Source organism: Neophocaena asiaeorientalis, unplaced genomic scaffold (genome assembly GCF_003031525.2).
Source record: "Neophocaena asiaeorientalis asiaeorientalis breed wild unplaced genomic scaffold, Neophocaena_asiaeorientalis_V1.1 scaffold123, whole genome shotgun sequence".
NCBI lineage: Eukaryota > Metazoa > Chordata > Mammalia > Artiodactyla > Phocoenidae > Neophocaena > Neophocaena asiaeorientalis.
Genome location: NW_020173666.1, coordinates 13,670,461 through 13,696,541, shown reverse-complemented (window position 1 = coordinate 13,696,541; position 26,081 = coordinate 13,670,461). Strand labels below are relative to the sequence as shown.

The 26,081-nt window shown below is 44.0% G+C and overlaps 1 protein-coding gene across 4 annotated transcripts in view; it reads left to right on the top strand.

Moving 5' to 3' along the window:
• The first annotated feature begins 291 nt into the window (after positions 1-291).
• Positions 292-26,081, top strand: part of SLC22A2 (solute carrier family 22 member 2) — a 30,318-nt gene continuing 4,528 nt past the window's right edge. The window contains exons 1-11 of one of the 4 annotated variants that reach the window (XM_024747902.1): positions 292-726; positions 2,816-2,919; positions 8,819-8,973; positions 10,889-11,057; positions 12,860-12,974; positions 14,512-14,618; positions 16,570-16,784; positions 17,417-17,525; positions 18,732-18,844; positions 22,192-22,291; positions 23,810-26,081. The exon at positions 23,810-26,081 is cut by the window's right edge and continues 197 nt beyond it. In XM_024747902.1, coding sequence (XP_024603670.1) covers positions 316-726; positions 2,816-2,919; positions 8,819-8,973; positions 10,889-11,057; positions 12,860-12,974; positions 14,512-14,618; positions 16,570-16,784; positions 17,417-17,525; positions 18,732-18,844; positions 22,192-22,291; positions 23,810-24,089 — 1,878 coding nt within the window. In that variant the 5' untranslated portion in view covers positions 292-315 and the 3' untranslated portion in view covers positions 24,090-26,081. The remainder of the gene's footprint in view (positions 727-2,815; positions 2,920-8,818; positions 8,974-10,888; positions 11,058-12,859; positions 12,975-14,511; positions 14,619-16,569; positions 16,785-17,416; positions 17,526-18,731; positions 18,845-22,191; positions 22,292-23,809) is intronic. The other 3 variants (XM_024747904.1, XM_024747906.1, XM_024747905.1) reach the window with 3 other exon arrangements.

Genomic DNA, 26,081 nt, shown 5'->3' with positions numbered 1-26,081 from the left:
GGATTTCTCCCCGCGTGGTACAGAGGAAGGATTGTTTGTGGGGCCGGCATGAGGTAGGGACCCACTCACCGGAGGGATGCTACAATAAATACAGCATCTTGCCCTGTGACTTGCTTGGGGAATTTTGGAGTGGCCGGGGAAGTGCATGGCTGGGAGTTGGTCTGACCAGTAAAGGTCTGGACCAAAGGCTGGTCGCTTTCTAAAATAAACTCACCCTTTGACTTTTGGTCGGGGCTGTGCTGAGCTGGGCCCAGCCTTGCTCAGTGGTGTCTGAGCAGTGCAGGAGACAGCACTGGGACTTCTCTCCCCAGAATAATGCCAACGATGGACGACATCCTAGAACACATAGGGGAATTCAACTTTTTCCAGAAACAAACATTTCTCTTCCTCGCTCTGCTCTCTGCCGCCTTCACCCCCATCTACGTGGGCATCGTCTTCCTGGCCTTCACCCCGGACCACCGCTGCCGGAGCCCCGGGGTGCCCGAGCTGAGCCATCGATGCGGCTGGAGCCTGGCCGAGGAGCTCAACTACACGGTGCCGGGCCCCGGGCCCGAGGGCCAGGCCTTCCCCCGCCAGTGCCGCCGCTATGAGGTGGACTGGAACCAGAGCGCCCTCGGCTGCGTGGACCCGCTGGCCGGCCTGGCCGCCAACAACAGCCTCCTGCCTCTGGGCCCCTGTCGGTACGGCTGGGTGTACGACACGCCCGGCTCCTCCATCGTGACCGAGGTAGGCGATCATGGGACTTAGAAGGGATGGAGAAAGCAGAGAGTGAAGTTTTTCTTAAGGATGAACCCAGGGAGGGCCAGGTGTGCTCTTTGGACTCAAAGTATCTTATAAAAAATAAACAAACGAGCAAATTAATTATAGAATAAAATCCTAGTTTTCAAGAAAACACACAGCCTCTTATTTGTCTGGAGTCCGAGCCGGTGAGTTTAAGCTTCAAATTCTGAATTCTAGTGTATGCAAGTCTCAGCGGTAAGAAGCAAGCAGAAACGTCAGAATTCCTGGGAGTTACGCCAGGAAAGGGAACATTTTCAAGCCTCCTCTTTTTCCGGAAGCCCTGACTTCCCCTCCACTCTGCCACGGTACAGATGGACACCTGACACCTCATGGAACTCACCTGAACGGGTGCCTTACTGTGATACAATGTACTTTTCTCTCGATGGCTAATTGTTTTCTCTTAATTTGCTCGAAGTATCCGTATCAAACCATTTGGGGTTGGAGCTTATGCTATGGTACTATTGTTTTATTAAAAACTACACTCGGGGGCTTCCCTGGTGGCGCAGTGGTTGAGAGTCCGCCTGCCGATGCAGGGGACACGGGTTCGTGCCCCGGTCTGGGAGGATCCCATGTGCCGCGGAGCGGCTGCGCCCGTGAGCCATGGCCGCTGAGCCTGCGCGTCCGGAGCCTGTGCTCCGCAACGGGAGAGGCCAGGAGAGGCCGCAGCAGTGGGAGGCCCGCGTACCGCAAAAAAAAAAACAAAAAAAAACTACACTTGGTATTAGCATCTAGTCATGAGGCCTCTTTTCAATAAATAGAAAAAATGGAGACTTGCTGCTTTCAAATTTTTTATTGGAATATAGTTGATCTACAATGTTGTGTTAGTTTCAGGTGTACAGCAAAGTGAATCAGTTATACATATATCCACTCTTTTTTACATTCATTCTTTTCCCATACAGGCCATTATTACAGAGTATTGAGTAGCGCTCCCTGTGCTATACAGTAAGTCCTTATTAGTTGTCTATTTTATGTATAGTAGTGAGAATTGCTTTTACTGGAGACAAAGCAAAATGGGGGGATAAAATTATTCTGCAAATACAAAGAAAGCCAGGTGCCTGGCTTAACTTAAAAGGACTGCTTGGATGACGTGAAGAGATTCTGTACAGGCGTTAAGGTAGAAGAGCCATTTGAAGTATCTAAAATGGTCTGATAGTCACATGAAATGTGGAGGAGGGAAGATTTAACACCAGAAAACTTGTTTTTTCTTCTACAGTGATTCTTTATTTCCAGGCTCCATTGGCTTAACATGTCTGTGATTTTTGATTAAACAAAATCATTAAAAAGTAGAAATAATGTTTAACCAAGTATCTGGGCATCCTGTGATCCAGTCAAGTTGACACATGAAATTAACCATCACAGGAAGCTACCTGTTTCTTAAGGCCTGGACCCAGAAAATGGCAAAGGATAACTTCCACCACATTCTGTTGGTCAAGTACCATAAAACTTTTAAGAGGCTTTTGCAGCGTGGTTCATCTCATTGTTCATACAGAGATGGGAGACTGAGGCCCAGAGCAGAGAAAAATTTTGCCCAAGGCCACAAAGTGAGAAAGTTTATCCTTAGCCCTAGAAAGGGGTTTTCTCCCGACCTCCAGGCCAGCACCTGTGGCTCCCCAGCATCACCTCCTGTTCCAAGTGAGGACAAAGGTTAACAGCCATTAGCAGGATGCTAATTTAAAGAGACACTGAACAGCCTGGCTCCCTTAGGGCAATGCTTGCATGTGTCCACACACCTATTTAATAAAATTACAAAAAGAAATGGTTTGTGCATAAGTAATTACCCAATTTCAGCTCATTTAGCCAAAACAGAGTTCAGCCTGATGACATACTGCCAGATGGAATGCTAAACAGACTGCGGGACAAATCTTCGGGGTTGTGTAAAGAAAATTAACACAAGCAAGAAAAGAGTTGGTTTATTGTCGTCCAGTCACATCAGTGCCATGCGAGGAATACCTCCTGAGTTCCCTGGGTTGAGCTGTGTCTAACAGAATTTTGTTTTCTTTTCCTCCCAACCCGGGACACCCCTGGCCCCTTGCAGTTTAACCTAGTGTGTACCAACTCCTGGATGCTGGACCTGTTTCAGTCGGCTGTGAATGTAGGATTTTTTATCGGTTCTGTGGGTATCGGCTACATAGCAGACAGGTAGGTACAGCAGAAAAGTTGTGGAATGTAAGCAGTCCAAGGAGAACGCTTGGATTCACCTGTCCCTGCTTGAATACCCTGCGTTCCCAGAGCACACAGGCCACACTTTCCTGAATTGTCGTGACGGTCTTAGATTTCCTTTACAGCTTTGATTAGCATGACTGATGTCTCTATTTTCTAATTCTCTTGGATCATAGAGGGATGTTTCAACACTGGGCAGCAGTGTTTCCTTGTGGGCTATCCAGAAGCTTAGAGTTAGAAGGGAGAGTGATAGAGGATTTGAGCCCTGTTGTAATCCCAATTCTTTCTTTGGCCTCATGCCATCCACCTGGTCATGCATCTTCAGGGCCTCTGAGCTCTGTCCCGTCCTCTGCTTGCCTCTCCTGTGCTGGAACCAGGTAGACTCTCCCTTCTGTTCTTACCTGAGCCTGTGGCGTTGCAGGATTCCTGAACTGGGGCCCTGGGGCCAGATGTAATTATATGTATGGAACCTAAGATATAATTTGGTGAAAGGGAAACAGGGTCTCCACACTGGCAGAGGTAAATATCCACTTCCATACTGTCACATCCCTGGAGAGAGATTAGGAGAGACCTCTCCACGTGGAATGTACAGCAGGTGGTCCTCGTACATGGGTCCGTGTCTCCGGGAGCTAGTTTTCAGTGACTCATACTAATCGACCTGTTCCTATGTCTTTTATTTATCCACTATTTTGTAATCCCAGGCTCACTGTGCTGGAAGTTCCTCAAAAGGCACATCTTTACTCTGTTGATGATCAATTAGACATTGTTAGGAATCCCCCGAAGGGAAAGGAACAGAAGAGTTGGCTTTATACTCGATAAGCACCTTGGGTAATTTGGCCATCAGTGCTAATTATTTAATATTCCTAATATTGACTGTTTATTGAGTATTTCCCATGTTTCAGGCACCGTGTGCAACATTTTGGACAGTATCCTCCCCTTTAATCACTAGTCACCTAGTGAGATAGTGCCATATGACTCTATAATAAATATACAATCTTTTATAATTTATTATACGCTATAACTATATGTATTTAGTTCTGAAATAAGTGGTAAAGTAAATACATGTTATGCTTGTTCCTTCCCCAACTATATCTTTGATACAGATAAACCAAAGGTCGTGAGCTTAATATGAGATATAGACAGAACATTTTCTCTGATGAGACTACAGTCTGGATTAAAACTTGCAAGCGTGTTAAAGATTAATAAGGATGGCTGAATCAATCACACCCTCAGGGGCGTCTGAACTGTCACAGCCGGGGCCCCCTGTGGCAGCAGGAGGGAGGGAAGGTGGCAGTGAAGGCGCTGGGTCACGAGGCAGTCCCGTGCATCGCATCACTTCTGTAACTGTCAACTCAGCCTCCCTTCAAAGGCTCCTCCTGGGACGCTGTGTGGCAAAGAGGCTTGTGAGGTGCAGAGGAAGGTCGTTCGCTTTTACTTTTATTGCCACAGAACTGGCAATAAGGACGGTGGTTTGGAAATGACCCCTGAAGTCTTGAGAGGTGGCCTGACGAGGGTGGTCGGGAGTCCGCCCTGCCCCCCACGTGTGGCGGTCTGGACCCCTGGCTCCCAGTTCCCTCTCCACTGGCTCTTCCAATGTAAGGAGCAGATTCTAACACTCAACTCGCCAGCACAGAAGTGAGCGAACAGGGGACTGAGCTTCACAGCTGGTTAAATGAATGAGTTGATTATTCCCATCCCGCCCAGAGTAGGAGACCGGTTATCATCCTCTTTCTGACTTAAAATCCCCAGTCAATTATCCACCTTCTTAGATGACCTCATTATTTTGCTCCTATTGTTGAAATCTCCCACGTAAAGTTGACTACTCATTATTCTTCCCCCCAAAGCTGTGTACATCCCTCTATTTCTTTTTCTTAAACTGTCTGAAGTCTGGTTGGTTGCTGCCCGCTTCTCTTCTGCTTGTGTATGCAGGGAAGGGTGCGTAATAAGACAACCACCCTACGGGTCCAAAGAGGACACTATCTATTGCACATTTAATGCCTATTACTGAATAATTGTCAGGTTTTATAGAACGGAACAAGAATCTCATGGAAACCCATCTGATGCTACAGATTAAACCAACACTAAATAAAATAGATTGTCAGCTATGAGGAATTTAAAACATATTGTTACTGAGCCCAAGCTCCCTCTGCTTGCCACTTGACAGGGCAATAAGTCGGAGACGAAGTGTTGAGACGACGAACACGACTTCATTCGGAAAGCCAGCAGACTGAGAAGATGGCGGGCTAGGGTCCCCAGAATAACCATCTTATCGGGGTTTGGATGCCAGTTTCTTTTATAGAACAGAGAGGGGGAGGAGATGGGGAAGTAAAGTAAAAACACCATAAGTTTTGCAAATGTCCCCTGGAATGGCCAGCCTCAGGGAGGGGATGTGTTCATTTCTTCTTCCTTGCAGCCATCGGCAGGTGGACAGGGTCCGGATGTTTCCCTGAACAAAGGCACTTTGGTTTAACATTCAGGCAGAGGGGCAGGGTTCCCTGAGGCAGGCCATTATGTATAGACAGTTTCCTTTTAGTGGACAAAAACAGCAGAAAGCAAAGGTTAAAGTAGAAGAAACAGATCCAACATGTAGTCAGACTTGGTTCTCTCCTGTAACAATATGACCTAACAGCTGATGAAGGTGTCTTTTAGAAGAAAGCCAGGAGCACATTATGAACAGGTTATAATAAGAATAACGAGCCTTACACCAAGTCAAATTTCAGAAGGTCACCTTTGCAAGTAGAAGGAGGGAGAGATGGGGGATATATGCTAGAGATTTTGAAAGTAAACCTTTTGTAAGATGGCTAATTTGTTTCATCATTCAAACCTCCTAAAGACTGATTTTCAGAATCACCTGACACCAAAAAAGTAATCTCTCACCAATTCAAGGTTTTTTTACTCTAATGGTCAGTAATTTAGTGTCAGGCTTGTAAATGTTTAACAACTGACTCTCTGAAGGAAAAAGCCTCAGTTTGTAGGGTTTGTTGATCTCCATGTTGTCAAGGCTCCCACGGTGGTCCATTTCAAGCTACCAGAGTGAGGTCACTGAACACAGAGTTGGCTAGAAAGATGCACCATTCTATGGTATTTCCACCATACAACTACAACAGATAGACATAAAAAACTTCCTGAGCATAGATAATGGTCAAGCACAGTAAAATAATTAGGAAGAGATAAGTTTTGCATATTTATTACGCGTGTTTTTAACATAATTTACTTTATTGCAAGGGTGCACTTTCATTTTTAATGATGGCTGTGTCTAACAGTCAGCTCACAAGTTTTCTGACAGTCTATCAATCAGCTCGCAGGAGCCAGCACCGCACTGCCCAGATTTCACAGCGGAACGAGATCAAGGCAGAATCAAAGTCCCAGCGGGTCGCAGTCAAACTTACTCAACTCTGTGGACTCTTTCAAAACTAGCTCTCCCCTACCTACTATGCGCCAGTCATTTTACTGGGCATCCCTGTGTGTCACATTTCACTTAGGATCATAACAGCCTTTGAAAGGAGAGTTGATTATCCCGTTTGCAGATGAGGAAACGGAGGCTCAGTGCTTCCCAAATGGTAACGTCCATAGTAACCACCTGGGGGTTTTGTTAGAATTATGATTCTGATCCAGTGGGTCTGGAGTGGGCCTGTGAGTCTGCATTTCTAACCACTCGACGGTGATGCTGATAGCCCCAGACCTCAGTCTCAGTAGCAGGTGGCTAAAGGACTTCTGAAGCCAGCAGTCCTGGAGTTCACCCCATTCTCTTTTATTTGCTCTTCGTCTTTCATTTAACCACTTAAGTGGTTCTGTTGTGGGAGGGTAGGAAGTGGGGGAAGGTTCTCGAACCACTCTCCCAAATCTCCAAAATTTCTTCCAGCCCTGCCTCAGTGTGTTTTTTATTTAATTTAATTTTATTTATTTATTTATGTATTTATTTTTGGCTGCGTTGGGTCTTTGTTGCTGCTCACAGGTTTTCTCTAGTTGCAACGAGCAGGGGCTCCTCTTCGTTGTGGTGCGCAGGCTTCTCATTGCGGTGGCTTCTCTCGTTACGGAGCACAGGCTACAGGCGTGTGGGCTTCAGTAGTTGTGGCACACGGGCTCAGTAGTTGTGGCTTGCGGGCTCTAGAGCACAGGCTCAGTAGTTGTGCACGGGCTTAGTTGCTCCTCACATGTGGGATCTTCCCGGACCAGGGTTCGAACCCGTGTCCCCTGCATTGGCAAGCGAATTCTTAACCACTGCGCCACCAGGGAAGTCCCTGCCTTATTGTTTTAATAGCATTGTGTCTTTATGGGAACATGTCCCCTAGTGAAGCTGCTCTGCATTGGTAGATTTGATTCTCTGAAGGCTTCCACGCACTGAGTTTCAGATGGTGAATGTTCCCTCTCATCCGCCATGGGACTTTGTCCATATACTGGAGCATGATTATGGTGCTTTGGGATTTGACTGAGTCAACTTTGGAAGTTGAAGAATTATCACTTCAGCACATACTTATAAATTCTTTGAGGGTAAAGGGAGAGGTTCAGGAAGAAAGGCTAAAACATTGTGCTGATATGACTTTGGAAGGCTGTGGATAAAAGTCCAGGGGGTGCATGTTTACAGTGGGGAACCACTGACTGAGAATTTTAAAATGATGTGGTCAAAACAGGGTTTTAAGAAGTTTAGCAGTTTACGTTAATTACTAATGAGACTGCTTGATCTTTAAATTTCAGATTTAAAGCATTAATAATCCCAAGTAATTGTTAACAATGGATTCTTTTCAAATGGTCAGTCAGTATTGAAATGGTCACTAGAGCACAAATTGCCTAAAGGAAGAGCAGCAATTAACAAATGTCCAGCCGCATCAAACGTGCACTGCTAATGACGTGGCAGCGCTACTGACCTGCAGTTCGAAGTGGATAAACAAAAGTTAACGAAAACATCGCTTTGCATGAAGAATTTTTAAAATTTCCACTAACAGCTAGTTAGGGCGTCTTTTAGAACAAAACCAAGAGGACATGATGAGATGTGGAAAAAAGAGAATGAACTTCAAGTCAGCTTTCTGAGAGGCAGCTTCGCAAAGGGAGGGAGGGAGGAGGGCTGGGTGCGAAGCTCTTTAGGTGTAATACCGCACTTAATCCCCTGGTCAGGCTGGGTCAGATAGCTCTTCTCCAGATGAAGAAACAGAAAGGCCGCATAACTCGCCCGACATCCCAGTCAGCGGTAGGGCCAAGGTTAAACCCAGGTTTCCACGTTTCCGTCTACTCTGTGCACTGAGACACTCTCCAGGTCCCTAAACCGATGGGGCCCGAGTCTCAAATAAAATGTGCGGGAGAAATCCTGCTAAGGTACTCCATGGCAAAGGCCTATGGGATGGCAACAGGTGAGATGATGACAGCGCCACACAAAAGACCGTTGCCATGGAGACACACAAATACCATGAAGTCCAAAGGCAGTGTTGAAAATGGATGGGGAAATACATTGAACATGGAATTTTGTTTCTTCTAAAGCAAAAGCTCCTCAGTGGGCAACTAGTTGAGACTGTTGGTGCAAAGGCCCAGCTCATGTGAAGACAGAAGCCCTAGATGGGCCCTTGGGGCATTCAGTGCTAGGTGGCCTGAAGAATCACCCCCTCCCCACGTACCCTCCACAGTGGGGGGCTGAGAGGTGCTCCAGCCCAGGGTGAATGGGCCTCACTGGGCTTCAAGTTTATACATAGTGCCCTGGTGCAAAGTCCTGATGGAACTGACCTGAAGTCAGGGGTTCTCTTGGTGGGTATCAGTCTGTACCTCCTGAATGTCCATCATTCAGAGATAACCTCCACTTTAGTTTAGAGTTCCATAACTTCCGTGAATTTTCTACAACCCTCATGAATCTAATCTAATTCCATCCCCTCTCTTTGTTTTCTCCTTGCAGGTTTGGCCGTAAGCTCTGCCTCTTGATTACAATCCTCATAAATGCTTCATCTGGAGTTCTCATGGCTATTTCCCCAAACTATACATGGATGCTAATTTTTCGCTTGATCCAAGGACTGGTCAGCAAGGCAGGCTGGTTAATAGGCTACATCCTGAGTAAGAACGCTTGTGATTGTAGCTGTGGGGGACACTGCTGGCGAAATATAGTCAGTCACGTGAGGGTAGCTGCATAGGAAAATGGACTCAGCTTCAAGACAATGTTGAAAGTTTTTTTTTCTGTATCAAAAGAATTTCTGAAATCTTTTCAGTAAACTCATTCTGCATTCCTCCTAGAAAGAAAACAATGAAGCAGGAATGAGAGTAAACATCATGCCATCCAAACTCTTATATAACTCTTCAGGAATTTTTGTTTTCTGTGCCCTGGGGTGTACCATAGAGAGGAAATCTAGCCTACCAGTCTTTACAGAGAGAAAATTCATTGATGAGAATATATTAGATTTATAAGGGGCTTTATTAATTTGAGTACATCCATTCTAGCAAACCACATTATCCTCAGTGTATATGCAAGGAAACCAAGGATAGAAGTACCGTGGTCAATCTCGGTTCCTCAGCGAGCCATTTGTAGGACCAGGAATATCATTTACATCCTACTCATTAGGAACCAGGGTTATGCTTAAGCTCCATGGATTATAAGAGAATATTTGAATTATAACAGCAGAGCATCTGTAAATTAATATTAAGGAGAATTACCACCATAATTAGATCTTGGGAATTCACTCCATCGTTGCTTGCCCTTCTGCTACATTCAAATAGCGTCCACACCAAGGGAAATGGACACTGAAATTAAAATAATATTAATCAACCTTTCATTTCGCACAGGAGAACTGGAATATGTGTGTTTAAATTTGACCCAGTAGAGTTAATTTGGGGGATTCTATGAGATAAGGAGGAGATGGTGCTCAACACTCTCAGGTGCCTGTCGTGGTCGTCACCTGATCTATGTCTGGGCAACAAAGGAGTTAATGTACGCAGTTATTCGATGAGACATTTGGTTTCTCATACACGTGACATGGAGAAATTTGAATTTAAGTTTCATCCTCCCATTAATCTCTTCTCCAGTCCCTCTGGATGTCCTTAAGGTGCACCTGTCATTCACCCTCTTTCTACCTGCTACCCCAAGACCTCATCCACGACCCCAACCACTTTGAAAGACATTTCTATTTATTAAGCAGGTACATAATTTTGTCTGTCTTTTTTTAAATGCTTTTGGATAATTCACAGTGATTTATAGAAATAATTTTAAAGTGCGTTTCTATTTGGTTTACAAATAGTTGAAGTCTTTCACATGATTACCAAACATTTAAAGCAAAACTCTGTGGTTCATGGAATATCTAGAATCTCAATTCTAGAATGTCTGTAATATAAAAATGACTATTTCTTAAATCCATGTATCACAGACCTCATACTTCTGCCATGCCGTAGTCATGGGATTGGATAAGGCTGATTACTATACCACGTGCCGTGTTATGCTCATAGACCAGCTCCTGGAAAATAAAAAGCCTGATTCATAGTGTTCTCCAATTTCTAAGTTGTAAACACTCCCACCGTGACTGCTTTTAAGATACCAATGGGTTAAAAACCAGCTTGCAAAATTCCTGAAAATTTAAAAATCAGTTCTTGCAAGCCAGTACTAGCTGACTCCAGTCAGCTCGGAACCCCACCACCAGGTTTCCAAGCCACTTAAACACATTAACAGGATTGCCAAGAAAATGTTTAACTCATGTAAGAGGGCAAGTTACATTGAGCTATTCATTTACGTGAAAATCATCTATGCTCTAAAGTCAATGTTTACCCCATGTAATATGGGATTATAAGATTTTACATTAATTAACACAACAGCGGTAATCATAACAAAATAGGTCCCAAAGAACACTTAAAAGTTTTCAGAGAGCTGTATAGAAAATTCTAGAACTTGGACTACTTTTTGAGTTGGCATTCTAGTTTCCCCACAGTTAGACAGCCAATTCACTGTTGTACTGACTTGCGTTGACCATTTGGGTTGTCTCTGCAGTTACAGAATTTGTTGGGCTGAGCTACCGGAGAACAGTGGGGATTCTTTACCAAGTGGCCTTTACGGTTGGGCTCCTGGTGCTTGCTGGGGTGGCATACGTACTTCCACACTGGAGGTGGCTGCAGTTCACAGTGACTCTGCCCAACTTCTGCTTCTTGCTCTATTACTGGTAAGTCCCTGTGGAACCAAGAGGACATAGACTGAAATATTTTATTTAGCTAAAAAGACTGTCTTCCCCAATGCATACCATCCTTCGAATCTAAGATATCCTTCACTCTTCCGTTTCACAGGAAACCCAGGTCCATGTTTCAGGGATAAAAATCATAAGCTTTAATCTGTCTTCCCCTCTGGAAATCAGATGTTCTTTCACTTTGAACTTAAGAGTTTTATGACTCGGATCTCACATTTTTCACTTTATTTTTGTGGTGTTTAAAGTAGCTCCCAGTAGCCATGATACCCTTTAAAGAGACTGACAATACCATTGTTCTGATTCTGCCCCTCCTCAGAAGAAACTTCAGGATAGAGAAGGGGAAGTATGGCACTTTCGTCACCACTTCCAATACCATGCCAAAAGCAGACATCCCCAATCAATCACAGCAGTCTTTATCCCAGATAAGGCCAACATGGAACCCCAGAGAGACCATACCAATCAATCAGAGTTACCAGGGCAAGTGAAATATGTTTGTCACCCCTGCCCAAGGGAAACATGGAACACAGTAAAAACAGAAGAAACTATCAGAAATTCCTAATGCAAGCTTACCTGAGATAAAGCAAGAGGGATGCTAGATTATCAACCAAATCTCTCTCCTATGAAAAAACCCACTTATTTAGCTCCTGGACATATCTACCTGTTCTTCCCATAGCTGTCTTGTCTAAGAATTAAACATCTCAACCCTTCCCAGGAAGCCTATTTCTCCTCCAGAAGCCAGTAAAACTCTGAGAGTGATCCTTAGTTTCATCCCTATATCCTTTCTACCCCCTGTATGTCTCTGGAACCATCCCTCTTTTCCCCTGTTCTCATTAGGAATCCATTATGTCTTGCCTGGATTTCTGGGTAGACTCATAACTGGTCTCTTTGGCATCAGCTTTCCCATCCTCTAATCCATGTTTCACGCCGCATCGTAAAAATCCAGGCCCACCCCGTTACCCTCCTGCTTAAACGTCTTTCGGTAGTTTGATTCCCTTCAGAATAAAGACCTAGTGTTTTAGCATGACGCAGAAGGCCCACCTATTATCCACGTCTGACTATTTCTGAAGCACTTCTTGCCACTTTCACTCAATAGAGTCAAATTTAATTTTCTTACAATTCTACAAGCTCCACAGAAGAGTAGAAAATAGGTATTTGGGGTGTTTTGTTTTCTTCAGATAAATATTCAGAAGTGGGATTTCTGGATCATACAGTAGTTCTAATTTTTTTAGGGAACCTCCATACTGTTCTCCATAGTGGCCACACCCATTTACGTTCCCACCAATAGTGCACCAGGGTTCCCTTTTCTCTACATCCTTGCCAACACTTATTTCTTGTCTTTTTGATAACAGCCATTCTGACAGGTGTGAGGTGATATCTTGTAGTTTTGATTTGCTTTTCCCTGATGATTAGTGATGTTGAGCATCTTTTCATGTGTTTGTTGGCCATCTGTATGTCTTCTTTGGAAAAATGTCTATTCAGATACTCTGCCCATTTTTAAATTGAATTGCTTGGTTTCTGCTATTGGATTGCATGAGTTCTTTATATATTTTGGATATTAACCCTCTATCAGATACATGGTTTGCAAATATTCTCTCCCATTCAGTAGGCTGCTTTTTCATTTTGTTGATGGTTCCCTTTGCTGTGTAGCCCCTACACAGTTTTATTTCCTTTGTAGATCTTACACCACTGTGTAAGATCCCTCACAGAAATCTGCTATGACCCCTGGGGGTGGGTGTTCCCCTCCACTTAACAGCATTGATGACACTTCTTCTGTGCCCTAGGTGTGTACCTGAGTCTCCTAGGTGGCTGATCTCCCAGAACAAAGACGCCAAAGCCATGAAAATCATTAAACACATAGCAAAGAAAAATGGAAAATCTCTGCCTACCTCTCTTCAGGTGAGCCAGCAGCTGAAGTATCAAATCAGGGAACAGTGAAAAGGAAGATTTGGGAAAACCGTGCATTGTCTCAATGTCTCGAGAGTGGCAGAAGCGGCCCACCCACCACGTGCAACAGGACATTTCTGTTGTACTAAGATTTGTGGTTCCCTGGTAGAATATTTTAAGCAGATGGAAAACAAAACTAAAGGAAGCCAAAAGTCTTTTAAAAGTCAAATGAGGAGCTTCTACCTTGTTCACCTCTCGACCATGTTGCCCCTTAGGCCCCGGTACTTGAAGTCTTGTTTGCCTGTGTGTCCATCAACATCCTCAGGGAGGGAGGTTTTCCCCAGAGGGAAGATTCTTCAAACACAAATAATTTCTTAGAATTTAAAAAATTTTGGATAGAAATTATCCCAAAATATTTTAAGCAACCCCTGCCTTCCTGAATAGAACAAATTACTGAAGTGTTCATTTTCTCTGCATTTAGCGTTTTGCCTTTAGCGGACCTCATCACCTTTAATTTAAACCTTTTCATCTGACAAGGCTTGGAAAAGAGAATATCAGGCTTATTAGGAATTTATACCGAAATAAGAGTAAGTCATTTCTGATGAGGCTCTAAGATGAGTGACCTGTAAGAATTTGAGATTGACGTGGCATTTAGAGTGAGGATTTGGGGGCTCAGAGCTCTTTTTTCTTCATTTCCTCTCTGGTTTCTGGGTGTTTGGAATATGTATTTTTTCCCAAGAATGACAGGCATAGCACTGATTCTTGGATTTCAGATCCTCTCAGAAACTGGCCAGGGAATAAGGCACATGTGGGTCACTGTCTCGCTCAGGGTCAGAGTTCACGTGAGGGTGGTAAGTCTGGTCACTGCTGGTCTCCTGGAGACTTCCTCCCCTCGTTCCTGGGCCTTTCACACAACATCACGTGTTGCTCCAGGAAGGAGACAGAGGGGAGTGGGACTCACAAGGGTTCTGCTTCCTGAACCCTGGAGATGAAATGTCCCCTCCACCACCTACTGTGTCATCTACAGTAGGGCTTCTCAATTCTGTGCACAGGATCACCTGGGGACCTTGTGAACAGGCAGATTCAGCGTCCATCTGTCTGGGCTGGGGCCTGAGAGCTTTCATTCTAACGAGCTCCAGGTGATTCCATTGCTGGACTGAGTGCCAGGGTCCCAGATCACTCTCCTGACCTTTGGGCCACACACCGGTCCAGGTGTGCAGAGAGGGCGTGTCAATGCCCTCAGCCCTCAGGGCCACTGGGCTGGGCCTTGATTTTACCCCACCCGCTTTGCCAGCAGTATCCCTTTATATACGTGCATGAGTTACCTCACTTCTCTGTAGCCCAGCTTCCTCTTCTGTGAAATGGGGTGAAAAACGTAGACCTAACTTGTAGGGTAGTCGTCATGATTAAACAAGCTAATGTGCGTGGAGGGCTTAGCTAGTCCTGGGCAGTTAAAAGCACTCAGCAAGTGTAAGGCATTATGTTCCCTGGATGACCCTGGGAGCCATCATGAAATACACAAAGCTGTTCCTATTTTTTCTATTCTTAGAGCCTCGGATCTGATGAGGAAGTTGGCGAGAAGTTGAATCCTTCATTTCTTGACTTGGTCAGAACCCCTCAGATAAGGAAACACACTTTGATCTTGATGTACAACTGGTAAAGATTACTTTTCACTTTAAAATCCCTCCAAATTCTTTTAATCTGAATCATCCACATAAAGGGAGGGACCAAGAGTACCTTCAAAACATAGCCTGGGGGCTTCCCTGGTGGCACAGTGGTTGAGAGTCCGCCTGCCGATGCAGGGGACGCGGGTTCGTGCCCTAGTCCGGGAGGATCGCACATGCCGCGGAGCGGCTGGGCGCGTGAGCCATGGCCGCTGAGTCTGCGCGTCCGGAGCCTGTGCTCCGCGGCGGGGGAGGCCACAGCAGTGAGAGGCCCGCATACCGCAAAAAAAAACACAAAAACATAGCCTGGGTCTAGTTAGCATCGACAGTGGATTGCAAGTAGTCTCGTTTATAGGTGGTTTTCCTGAAATCATTTTTCTCAGGCAGATGTTGAAATCGGCTTACAGTCCCAACGCATAGATCACTACATTCTCAACCTTGGCTTTCCCTTAAGAATCACCTGGGAGATAGTAAAATGCCAAGGCCAGACCCCTCCCTGACAAGGATATGGATTTAATTGGTCGAGGGAAGGGCCCAGGAACCAATACTTTCAAAATCCTCCAGGTGGTTCTAATATATAGCCAAACTGAGAACTATTGGTATAGATTAATTTTTTTCAATTGAAGTATAATTGATTTACAATATCGTGTTAGTTTCAGGTGTACAGCACAGCAATTCACATATATATATGTGTATATATGTACATGTATGTGTGTATATTCTTCTTCAGATTCTCTTCCCTTATAGGTTATTACAAAATATTGAGTGCAGTTCCCTGTGCTCTACAGTAGGTCCTTGTGGTATAGATTAATTCATGATGAGTGTACATCTCTCCTGATTGTACAAGGCCTTTTATTTTTCTTTTCTACCTGGAGAAAATAAATAAGTAAACTTCCCGAACAAAAATAAACCACAGGAACAGATGAACCGGTTTGCAGGGCAGAAATAGAGACACAGATGTAGAGAACAAATGTATGGATATCAAGGGGGGAAAGTGGCAGGGGGTGGTGGTAGTGTGATGAATTGGGAGATTGGGATTGACATATATACACTAATATGTATAAAATGGATAACTAATAAGAACCTGATGTATAAAAAAATAAAAGTTCAAAAATTCAAAAAAAAAAAAAACCAAATAAACCACAGGAATAATCCACTGGCCCCACAATCCAGTAGCAAGCCTGACCGTCCTCACCGCCTGCAGGCTGCTCCAGAGCCCTGTGCCGTGGGCCCTGCAACAGCCTCCTTTGCTGCAGCAGGCCTCCCTTCACCGGGCGGCATCACTGGGACGACTCACATCAGCTAAAGGAAGCTTCACGGTCACTGACAAAAGCTAAGCTCATCAGGAATTAACTTAGCAACCTTCACGGTATTGCATGTAAAATGCATCAGGGAAATTTGGCTTCATTATCCTTTCTTTTTCTAAGTAATTGTGATTCTTGCTAATCATCCTCATATTTTCCATTATAGACAACGAACATTTTTAGCCAACAAAACTAGATCAAAATGTTGCTCTATCACGTCAGAAGATAAATCATCGAAAGTGGGCCTGTACCCATTTGGGAATTTGGTACCCATTTGGTCTCCTGGGTTTCTAATATTTGGATTAAGTAGTCAATCCCTGTGATTTCGACTGCATTAGAAGGCCACAAAGAGAAAAAAATAATTAACAACCACTAAGAGCTTGATACAGTTTACTAAATAAATCACTCTAGTAAGACATTTCTTCTTGCCTTTCAATTTGGTCAAGGAATGTTAGCCTAATTCTCCCCCTTTCCTGGTTCTGGGGTCACAGCCAGCCCCCGCAGTGGGTCAGATGGTGTTAAAGCAATGGAAGAGAGGGAAAAGCAGTAATAAGAGGACAAAAATAGGTGACCTACAATCAACCTTTCAGGGAACTGCTCCTGGCGCCCGGCTTGACCTGAGCTCTCCTCTTTGCTCAGGTTCACGAGCTCTGTCCTCTACCAGGGCCTCATCATGTACATGGGCCTCGCCGGGAGCAACATCTACCTGGACTTCCTCTACTCTGCCCTGGTCGAATTCCCGGCCGCCTTTCTCATCCTCGTCACAATTGACCGCGTGGGTCGCCGTCATCCATGGGCTGCGTCAAATATGGTGGCAGGGGCAGCCTGTTTAGCCTCGGTTTTTATCCCTGAGGGTAAGTGTCAGGCCAAGCTGGGGTCTTGTCTTCCAAGGCCCTGAGCAGAGGGGGTATTACAGCCCTTTGAGAGAAAGACCCTGTCATTTAACATCCAAGTCAATTTGGAAAGAATGAACAACATATCTGGGACCTTCCTGAGTGAACCCATATGGCAACTCTGCCTTTAAGAACAGTGGCACCCAGTGGTTGCCTGATGTAATATAATAACACCCAGTGGTTCTTTGATGTAATATAACAAGAGAGGCTAGGAGGACCCATGCCACAGGCCATCGAGCTGGCCCAGAGCAGGGGTTAGAAGACCACAGAGAGAAAAATGCTATTTTTGGGGGGTGTATGTTATTCCTTTTGGGTGACTTCTATAGACTAAAGTTGGTGCAACTTTGGAAGCTGGTATAATTGTGTTGTCATTAATGACTGGAGTCTAAAGTGAAGAGAGCAGCAGAATTGTGTCTGAGGCTAAAACAGACATGGGGACTTTTGCTGAATTGTCCTGCGTCTATAGAAGAACCGATTGTGCATTCTTGTCTCATTCTGGAGGGTGCACTTTCTCCTTGCAAACGCCCCCGGGGCACTGTTGGGAGACCAGGGAGTGAGCGCAGCATGTGTCAGCGGTGTGCTTTCCCCTTCAGATCTACGCTGGCTAAGAGTTACCGTCGTATGCTTGGGTAGAATGGGGATTACAATGGCCTATGAAATGGTCTGCCTGGTCAATGCGGAACTGTACCCCACATGCATCAGGTGAGCACGTTTCCTTCAGCATGAAGAAAGCAGCTGGGACATTTGTTTTCTGGTGAGAACGACCACAGGTGCCGGCAGAGGACACCGTACTTTTTTCTTCAATTTATTTTATTGAAGTACAGTTGATTTACAATGTTGTGTTAACTTCTGCTGTACAACAAAGTGATTCAGTCGTTATATATATACATACACACATTCTTTTTCATATTCTTTTCCTTTATGGTTTATCACAGGATATTGAATCTAGTTCCCTGTGTCCCTGTGCTCTACAGTAGGACCTTGTTGTTTCTCCATCCTATATATACTAGCTTGCATCTGCTAATCCCAAACTCCCAACCCAGCCCTCTCCTGCCACCCCCTCCCCCTTGGCAACTACAAGTCTGTTCTCTCTGTCTGCGAGTCTTTTTCTGTTTTGTAGATAAGTTGATTTGTGTCGTATTTTAGATTCCACGTATAAATGGTGTCATATGGTATTTATCTTCCTCTTTCTGACTTATTTAGTATGATCATCTCTAGGGAGGAGCTTACCTTTCAAAATGCAGGGTAAGAGAGGTTGACACCATTTCAAGGCAGTATGCAGGTCACACCTCACACTTACAGGATAGGGTAAAACACAGAAACCATGTGACAGAAGCTACTGAATTGCCAGAGAGGGATGGCCAAATGTCAACAGGAGGGAGAGTAGCCCAAGCAGGACCATAGAACAGAGCAGGGGAGACAGTGATGAAAGTAAAACATGAAAACTGTCCCCAACACTAATTTAAAATCTTCAAGAAAGTTCATATAAAACAAATACAACATGGGCTTCCCTGGTGGCGCAGTGGTTGAGAGTCCACCTGCCGATGCAGGGGACACAGGTTCGTGCCCCGGTCCAGGAGGATTCCACATGCCGCGGAGCGGCTGGGCCCATGCATCATGGCCACTGGGCCTGCACGTCCGGAGCCTGTGCTCCGCAATGGGAGAGGCCACAGCAGTGAGAGGCCTGCGTACCGCAAAGAAAAACAAACAAAAACCGAAAAAACAAGTACAACAGAATATGAATGGAATTATGTACCATGTATCATTTATGTGCATTGACAATAACATGTACACTTTCAGTTCACATACACATTTTAATGATTTGGGGAAGTATTTATCTGGGGGTGGGTGGGAGATAGCCACTGTCCTTTGATAAGTCGAAGGATGCGTCAGTGTACTGTGTTTCAGGAACCTTGGGGTCCTCGTCTGCTCTTCCATGTGTGACATCGGGGGCATCATCACGCCGTTCCTGGTCTACCGGCTCACCAGCATCTGGCATGAGCTTCCACTGGTGGTTTTCGGTAAGAAATCCTCAGAGATGTCTTTGAATGAAAACCTATTTTTAAGAGGCCTCCATGTTTCTACCTCGAAACAAGTGCTATGTTTGCAAGTAACTACTAAGTATGACTAGTAATTGGTACTACCAGTAGTGTAGTAATACTAGTATTACTAATAGTATCAGCAGCTGCCAACACTCAAGTCTGGGAGCCCACGAGGACTTATGCCCATAGGGTGCAAAGTCAAGGGAGAGTGAGGTGGAGTTTCCCCTGAAGAAGACCCTTCTCTCCTCCCTGATTTCCACCCCTTTGTCCAAGAGCTCACTCTTTCTGCCTCCTCTATGCCCAGATGTAGAAAAATACAAACTCTTCTACTTCGTTACTTCAAAAAAGGCGGTTAAAATTTTGCAAAGGGCAATTTCAAAACCCAGGGGAAACAAAGACCGAGAAAATGCGTTAGAACAACAGGAACACCTGTGTGCGTGCTGGGCACCCCGGTCCTCAGATTCCTCGGCAGTTAGATTTAAGGAGCATGGGCACAGCTCTTCCCTCTGACCCTGAAGGATGTACAGACACTGAGCCTGCCTCTCCCTGACCAGCCCACAGGAGAGAAGGGGAGGGACAAACCTAGTTATCAGCACATGCTGAACGCGAGTCTGCAGACTGTGAAAGGGGCTGGGAATCCTGGGCATTCCCATTGTCTTTCCCCACAGCGGTAGACGGAGGGACAGGTCCTCTCCTGTGCGTCCAAGCAGACACAGCTCCAGAGCCATACACGTTAACACTCACCTTGTCAGTGTTAGTCCCAAGGTCTCGATGGACACATTTCAATCTTCTTTCAGACGCATTCTGTGTCTTTATTTACTCAATTTTGGCTGCGCTGGGTCTTCGTTGCTGCAGGCAGTCTTTCTCTAGTTGCAGCGAGCAGGGGCTGCTCTTCGTTGCGGTGCGTGGGCTTCTCATTGCAGTGGCTTCTCTCGTTGCGGAGCACAGGCTCTAGGTGTGCGGGCTTCAGTAGTTGTGGCACGTGGGCTCAGTAGTTGTGGTGCACGGGCTTAGTTGCTCCGCGGCATGTGGGATCTTCCCGGACCAGGGCTCGAACCCGTGTCCCCTGCATTGGCAGGGGGATTCTTAACCACTGCGCCACCAGGGAAGTCCCTGAGCCTTTCTTTTAATTTGACAGAAATGTAACACTTTTCCCCATGGGCATACAAGACTTAATCTGGGGGGAGGAAGGGAAAGCCCAGCTCGGATGCACAGCAGGGGGATAGCAGATGGTTCTCCTCTAAGTGCCATGCGTTGTCACACACAAGTGTCTCTGCTCATTCCCTTCTTCTCAAGGGATTTGTGAAGGGGAAATTTTCTACTGCCATAGATCTGCCAGGAAAAGCTCCAAACCTTTGCAAGAACTCACCCTTGAAAGAGACCCAGTAAATGTCTCCACGTTCCAACTTAATAACAGGATGGCCCAGGTTGATAGAACAAGAGCTCTTTATCCTGAGATGACCAGCGTGGCTGGCCCTGCTGGGAGGCACATGCCCCAGATTCTTTCCTCCCCCAGCTCTGGCCAAGGGACCTGACCCCAGAGTCCCCTTTCCATCTTGGGGAAGCTCCCTCACACGCTCTGGATCCTTCCTTCCATCCCAATCTTGCCCACTCCCTTAAGGTGGGCAGTGAGTGATGCATGGGTCAGCGGGACATTTCTGGGTAGAAAATAGATACTTCATTAGTATCTATTTTGTTTCTCTTAGTACCATTTAACCAAAAAATTGCTAAGTCCAGACCCAGAGGATCCCCCCATACCCAGACCCTCCCTCGGACCTTGCCTTTCCATCTAAAGATAAAGGATTTTAACTGCATTTCAACATTGAAGTAAACTCAAAGACAATCCTCAATTTTATTTTGCTGGTAGTTTCCTTCTCTCACCAACCTTTAATAGCTAGCAGGAAGCAAAACTAACAGTTTTACACATTTTCTTTCTCTTTTCACACAATAATGGTGTGCCAATTGTGCTCTTGAAATAGCCAGAAATGGTCATCTAGAAGCCTGAAAACCAACAAATAAACACATTGGAAAATCCTGGTTGAAAGAGCACTGGAAAAATTGATAAGTGATATCCTAGTTAATTAGGTCTATCTTTGCAAATATAAAGTACTAAATGGATGATAATTTGATTATCTAATATATTCTTCACAGTTCACTCACTTCAGAGAATCGAAGCCAGCTGAATATGTCTCTTGTTTGCATGAGTTACAACCAAGTGAATCTCTCGAGGTTTGGGGAGATCTTGAGAGGTTAACTAGTTCATGCCATGTGCCAGGCACTCTTCTAAGCACTTAACAAATATGAATCCATTCCAGCCTCTAAACAAGCCTTTGTGGTGGAGATACCACCCCACTTTCTGTCGGGGAGTCTGGAGTATCAGGGGGATCAGAGAACTTCTCAGGGCTCTGAGACCAGTACTCGGGGTGTCAGTACTAGACCCAGGTGCTCAGAGCTACAGCCGGTGCCCTGAACCACTGCACACTGGAGGCCCGTATTTCTGCCAGTTTTAAGCGTGCAAAAAGTGGAGTCCAACAGGCATTTTTTGAAACCCCCCAGCTAGCGAAGAACCCACATCCTACTTCCTGCATTCAATGATGGAAAAACATATAAAGATGTAACCGTAAATCCTAAAATCTTAATGGGAATTTAGAGAAACAAAAACACCAACATCTGCAAAAAATTACAGCTGGAGACAAAGGAAAAAAGGAATAAGAGAAATTTATCCAATACCTGAATCAGAACAGAAAGGCCTAGCTATCTGAAAAAGACTCACTTTGCTGAACACCTGAAACTAACACAACATTGTACATCAACTATACTTCAATCAAAAAAAATAAAAAGCAAAAATAAATAAATAAAAATCCAATAAAAGGTCTGGCTATACTATTTAATGCTGTTATGAAATAATGCGTGCTTCATTACTTTTATTTGCTAGTAATGATCCAAGTTTCTGACTCATTTTCATTACCGAGTGCTTTATATTGGCAGAGCTATATTCTTTCTTTTCTTAGCGTTGGTTCTTTTTCAGAGTTATTTTCTGACTCCAAAGTATCTTAATATCATGACAATTTCCTCTAGCCTAGAATAACCTTGACTCAAAATGTTAAGTATTTCATTTCCCTATAAGGAATTGTAATCCAGCAGAGTTTGGAATGGGCAAAATATTTATGATGGGGAATAGGGCAGTCAGAGATAGCAAAGGAATCTGTTAAGTATAGGAAATCAGCACAAAAAAATAACACTTGTTTTAAAGAAATAAGGAGAGCTTTAATTATAGAGCCAGCGTGGTTCAGTTCTGAATGTGATTTGCGTCTGTTGGTTTTCAGCTGTAGTTGGCCTGGTTGCTGGAGGACTGGTGTTATTGCTCCCAGAGACCAAAGGGAAGACTTTGCCTGAGACCATTGAGGAAGCTGAAAACATGCAGAGGTAGGGAGCTGGGATTCCTAAATGAACTATTCAATACACGCTTTGGGAAAACTCTGGAGCCAGTTGTAAAGAAAGATGAGGTTGGATCTATACCTCACACCGTATACAGTGAGATCAATTCAAATGAAATCAAAGACTAGAATGCATCAAAAAGGAGACACTAAAAGAATGAAGATACTATGGGAGAATACCTTTAGCCTTTCATAGTGAGGAAGGTCTTTAAGAAACACTAAAAGAATGAAGATACTATGGGAGAATACCTTTAGCCTTTCATAGCGAGGAAGGTCTTTAAAATTTGACCACAAATATCCAGGACCCATTCCAAAAAGTTTGCCTTCATAAAAATTTAAAATTCTATGTTGAAAAACTACCATAAACTTCAAAGAAATAGAAAACTTAGAGAAAATATTCACTCCTTCGTAAAGGGCTAATTTTCCGAATATATAAAGAGGTCTAACAAATCCGTAAGTAAGAACAGAAAAAATGGGCAAAGGACTTGAACAGACAATTTAGTGACAGGAAGAAAAAAAAACAGTTCCAACATATGTTAACCTATGCCAAATCTCTTTCATAATAAGAGAAGGTGCAAAGTAACGCCGCAGTAACAGCCACTGAGATTGTTAAATATCGCACGGCTTGGCAGCATACAGGTGACCCTTGAACAATGCAGGGGTTAGGGGTGCCAACACCCTGTGCAGTCAAAATCCACATGAAACTTTCAACTCCCCCAAACCTTAACTGCCAATAACGTGCTGTTGACCAGAAGCTTATGGATAACATAAATAGGTGATCAACACATATTTTGTATGTTATATGTATTACATACTGTATTCTTACAATAAAGTAAGCTAGAGAGAAGAAAATATTATGAAGAAAATCGAAAGGAAGAGAAAATACATTTACAGTACTATACTGTATTTATCGATACTGTAAGCTTATATCACCTGTTTATAGACAAATTGTCAGTACCTACATTAACATTGTCTTATATGATACAAAACACTGTAGATGTTATACGTATTACTAACACTAGACATCAAAAATGAAGAGATAATGGAAAAAAGAAGTCCATATTTATTAACAGATATAGTGACTCAAGCATTGAAAATGAAGAAGCGGCAATATGATTGCTTTATGGTCGCCTAGTGTAATTGATAATACAATTGCTTCATGGCAGCCTAGCCTATGCACTAATGAATGAATTGATATAAAGTGTTTATGTCATACAGTATTACAGTCATATTCATAATACAGTATTGGAAACATTGTTACATTTTTTAAAACACCACTTACCTGCGATGACAGGCTGATACGCAGTTTCTCCAATACGAGCGAGAAAGGCGTATTGTACGATAATGTAATTCTTTGAAACCAAAATTATAACACAGAAAATGAACTCTTTAATTTTATATTAAATATCACTCACCTTATGCCTATGTAAGGATAGACTAATGTCTACATATACTTTATGCATTCATGACATGCTTAACTTTGTCTTAATTTTTTCAATATTTCTAGGCTACGTGGTTCATCTGAGAGCTTTTTCAAATCATCACAAAATGCCAAAAAATTTTCCAATATATTTATTGAAAGTGGACCACGTAAGCGGACCCGTGCAGTTCAAACGTGTGCTGTTCAAGGGTCAGCTGTACAATATTGGGAAAGGATGTGGGGAAATAGGCTGTATCCTACATCGCGAGTAGGAGTCAGATTTAAAACCTCTATGATGGGTAATATAACAATAGTATCAAAATTACAAATGTGCTTATCTTTTTACCTAGCAATTCCACACTTCTAGGAATTTACATGTGCAAAATGGTGTATGTACAGGATTATTCATTCAAGCAATATTTTTTATGTAATGAAAGATTGGGAACTTTCAATGCCCATCGATTGGGAGACCAGTTAGATAAATTATGGTACGTTGTTCAATAAAATACTCCCTAGTCATCAAGAAGAATGAGGCAGCTTGATATACACTGATAAGGAAATTCTCCTACGGGTATTATTAATGAAAAAAAAGGAAAACATAGAAAAGTATAGAGTCTATCATTTGTGTACAAAGAGCAAAAAACATATATATTAAATATATATACAATTTACTTGTATCTCTGGAAGAATATGCATAACATTGATTGTCTCTGGAATTGGGAGGCTATGAGATATCAGTAGGAGGGAGACTTTTCAGTATATTACTTTTTGTACTTTCTGAATACATATGAATCTATTTAAAAAGTAACCTTAAAAAATCTAAAGAAAGAGAATCACATATGACACATTCCCCATGAATTTGTTTATGTGATATGTTTAGATATTACTGTTTATTTTAACCATATTCCATTTTTGGCACCATGAACTGAACTGAATTGTATCCATGCTACAAACCCTTCACATTTCGCATATTAAACACTTGGGAAAGGTCACAGCAGAAGAATCACAGTGGTCTGAAGCTTTCCCTAGAACTTGGAAGAGGCTTTGAATCTAGCCAGATGTCATGCACTGGCAGCCCACAGGATACAAGGGTCTCAAGAGCTTCGCTTGGCCCCCATAGTTTTTAAAGTGGGAAATCCACATAAACTGAATTTCCAGGATCTGTTTTTTAAAAATCAGAGGATGGGGTAACACTGAACAGGCATTTCCTCCTGTTGACAATTTGCAGGAGCTGAGTGGTGACAGCTCAGCTCGCAGGAGGGCATGCTCGCTGGAGTCGGCCACAGACCCACATTCCCTACATCCTGTGCCTAGGACGCTTCTGTTTTCCGCCTGGCGAGTGTAGACATTTGAGTTTGAGAGCCTTGACCGTGATCAACCAGCCCCCATAGACCCCATCTCAGTGCAGCTTGTCATGCACGTGAGTGCCTCCCCTTGAGGATAGAGACTCTACCCCATTTATGGTCGTGTCCCTAGAGGTAAGCACAGAACCTGGCACACACAGAGCAGGTGCTCACCAAATATGTGTGGAATAAATGGAGAGCTCCTTCTACAGCATCCCTAAGTGATGCTCCCCCAGGCTTTTCCCAGCCAGCTCTGGCGTCAGGAAGGCAGTAACGTGATGGCGAGGAACAGGCCAGGTCTGATGCCGAAAGCTGGCCTCTGTGCACCGACACCAAACTGAATCTCAGAGACAGAGTTTCGGGTGAAGTAGAAAAGAATAGCTTTATTGCAGGTGCCAAGCTAGGAGTCCAGGGCAGCTGGTGCTTAAAAGACCCGAACTCCCCGAAGGCTTTCAGGGAAAAGTTTATAAAGACAGGGTGAGGGTGGGGGTTTTATGGGGTGTGTGATCAGCTCATGGAATGGTATGTCATTCAATAAAAGACGCCAACCATTCTGATTGGTTGGATGGTGGTGTAATCGGGAGTCAGCATCATCAACCTTCTGGTTCCAACCGGTCTGTGGTCTACGTGCCTGTGACCAGCATACAGTTCACTTCTTCCACCTGGTGGGGGTTTCAGTATCTGCAAAACAGCTCAAAGGACACATCTCAGCATATTATCTATAGTCCTGAGGGAAGAAATAAATGTCCTTGACTTTGGTTACTGGCTAACGTATTATTATTTTTTCTTGCTTGACTGTGTTTCTTTCTGCATTTTCTCACTTGTCTGATTAAATTTATTCTTTGGCTAAAGTTCTTCTACAGACAAAAGGCAGGCAGAGGACATGGGTGGGAGTCTATTCTGGGAAAGCCTCATAGGGTCCTGCTGGGTTATAGGTCCTCACATTTCCTATCGTGTGGCCTTAACTCCTCTAGGCCTCCATTTTTCTTCTGTAAATGGGGACAACTGTTCCTACT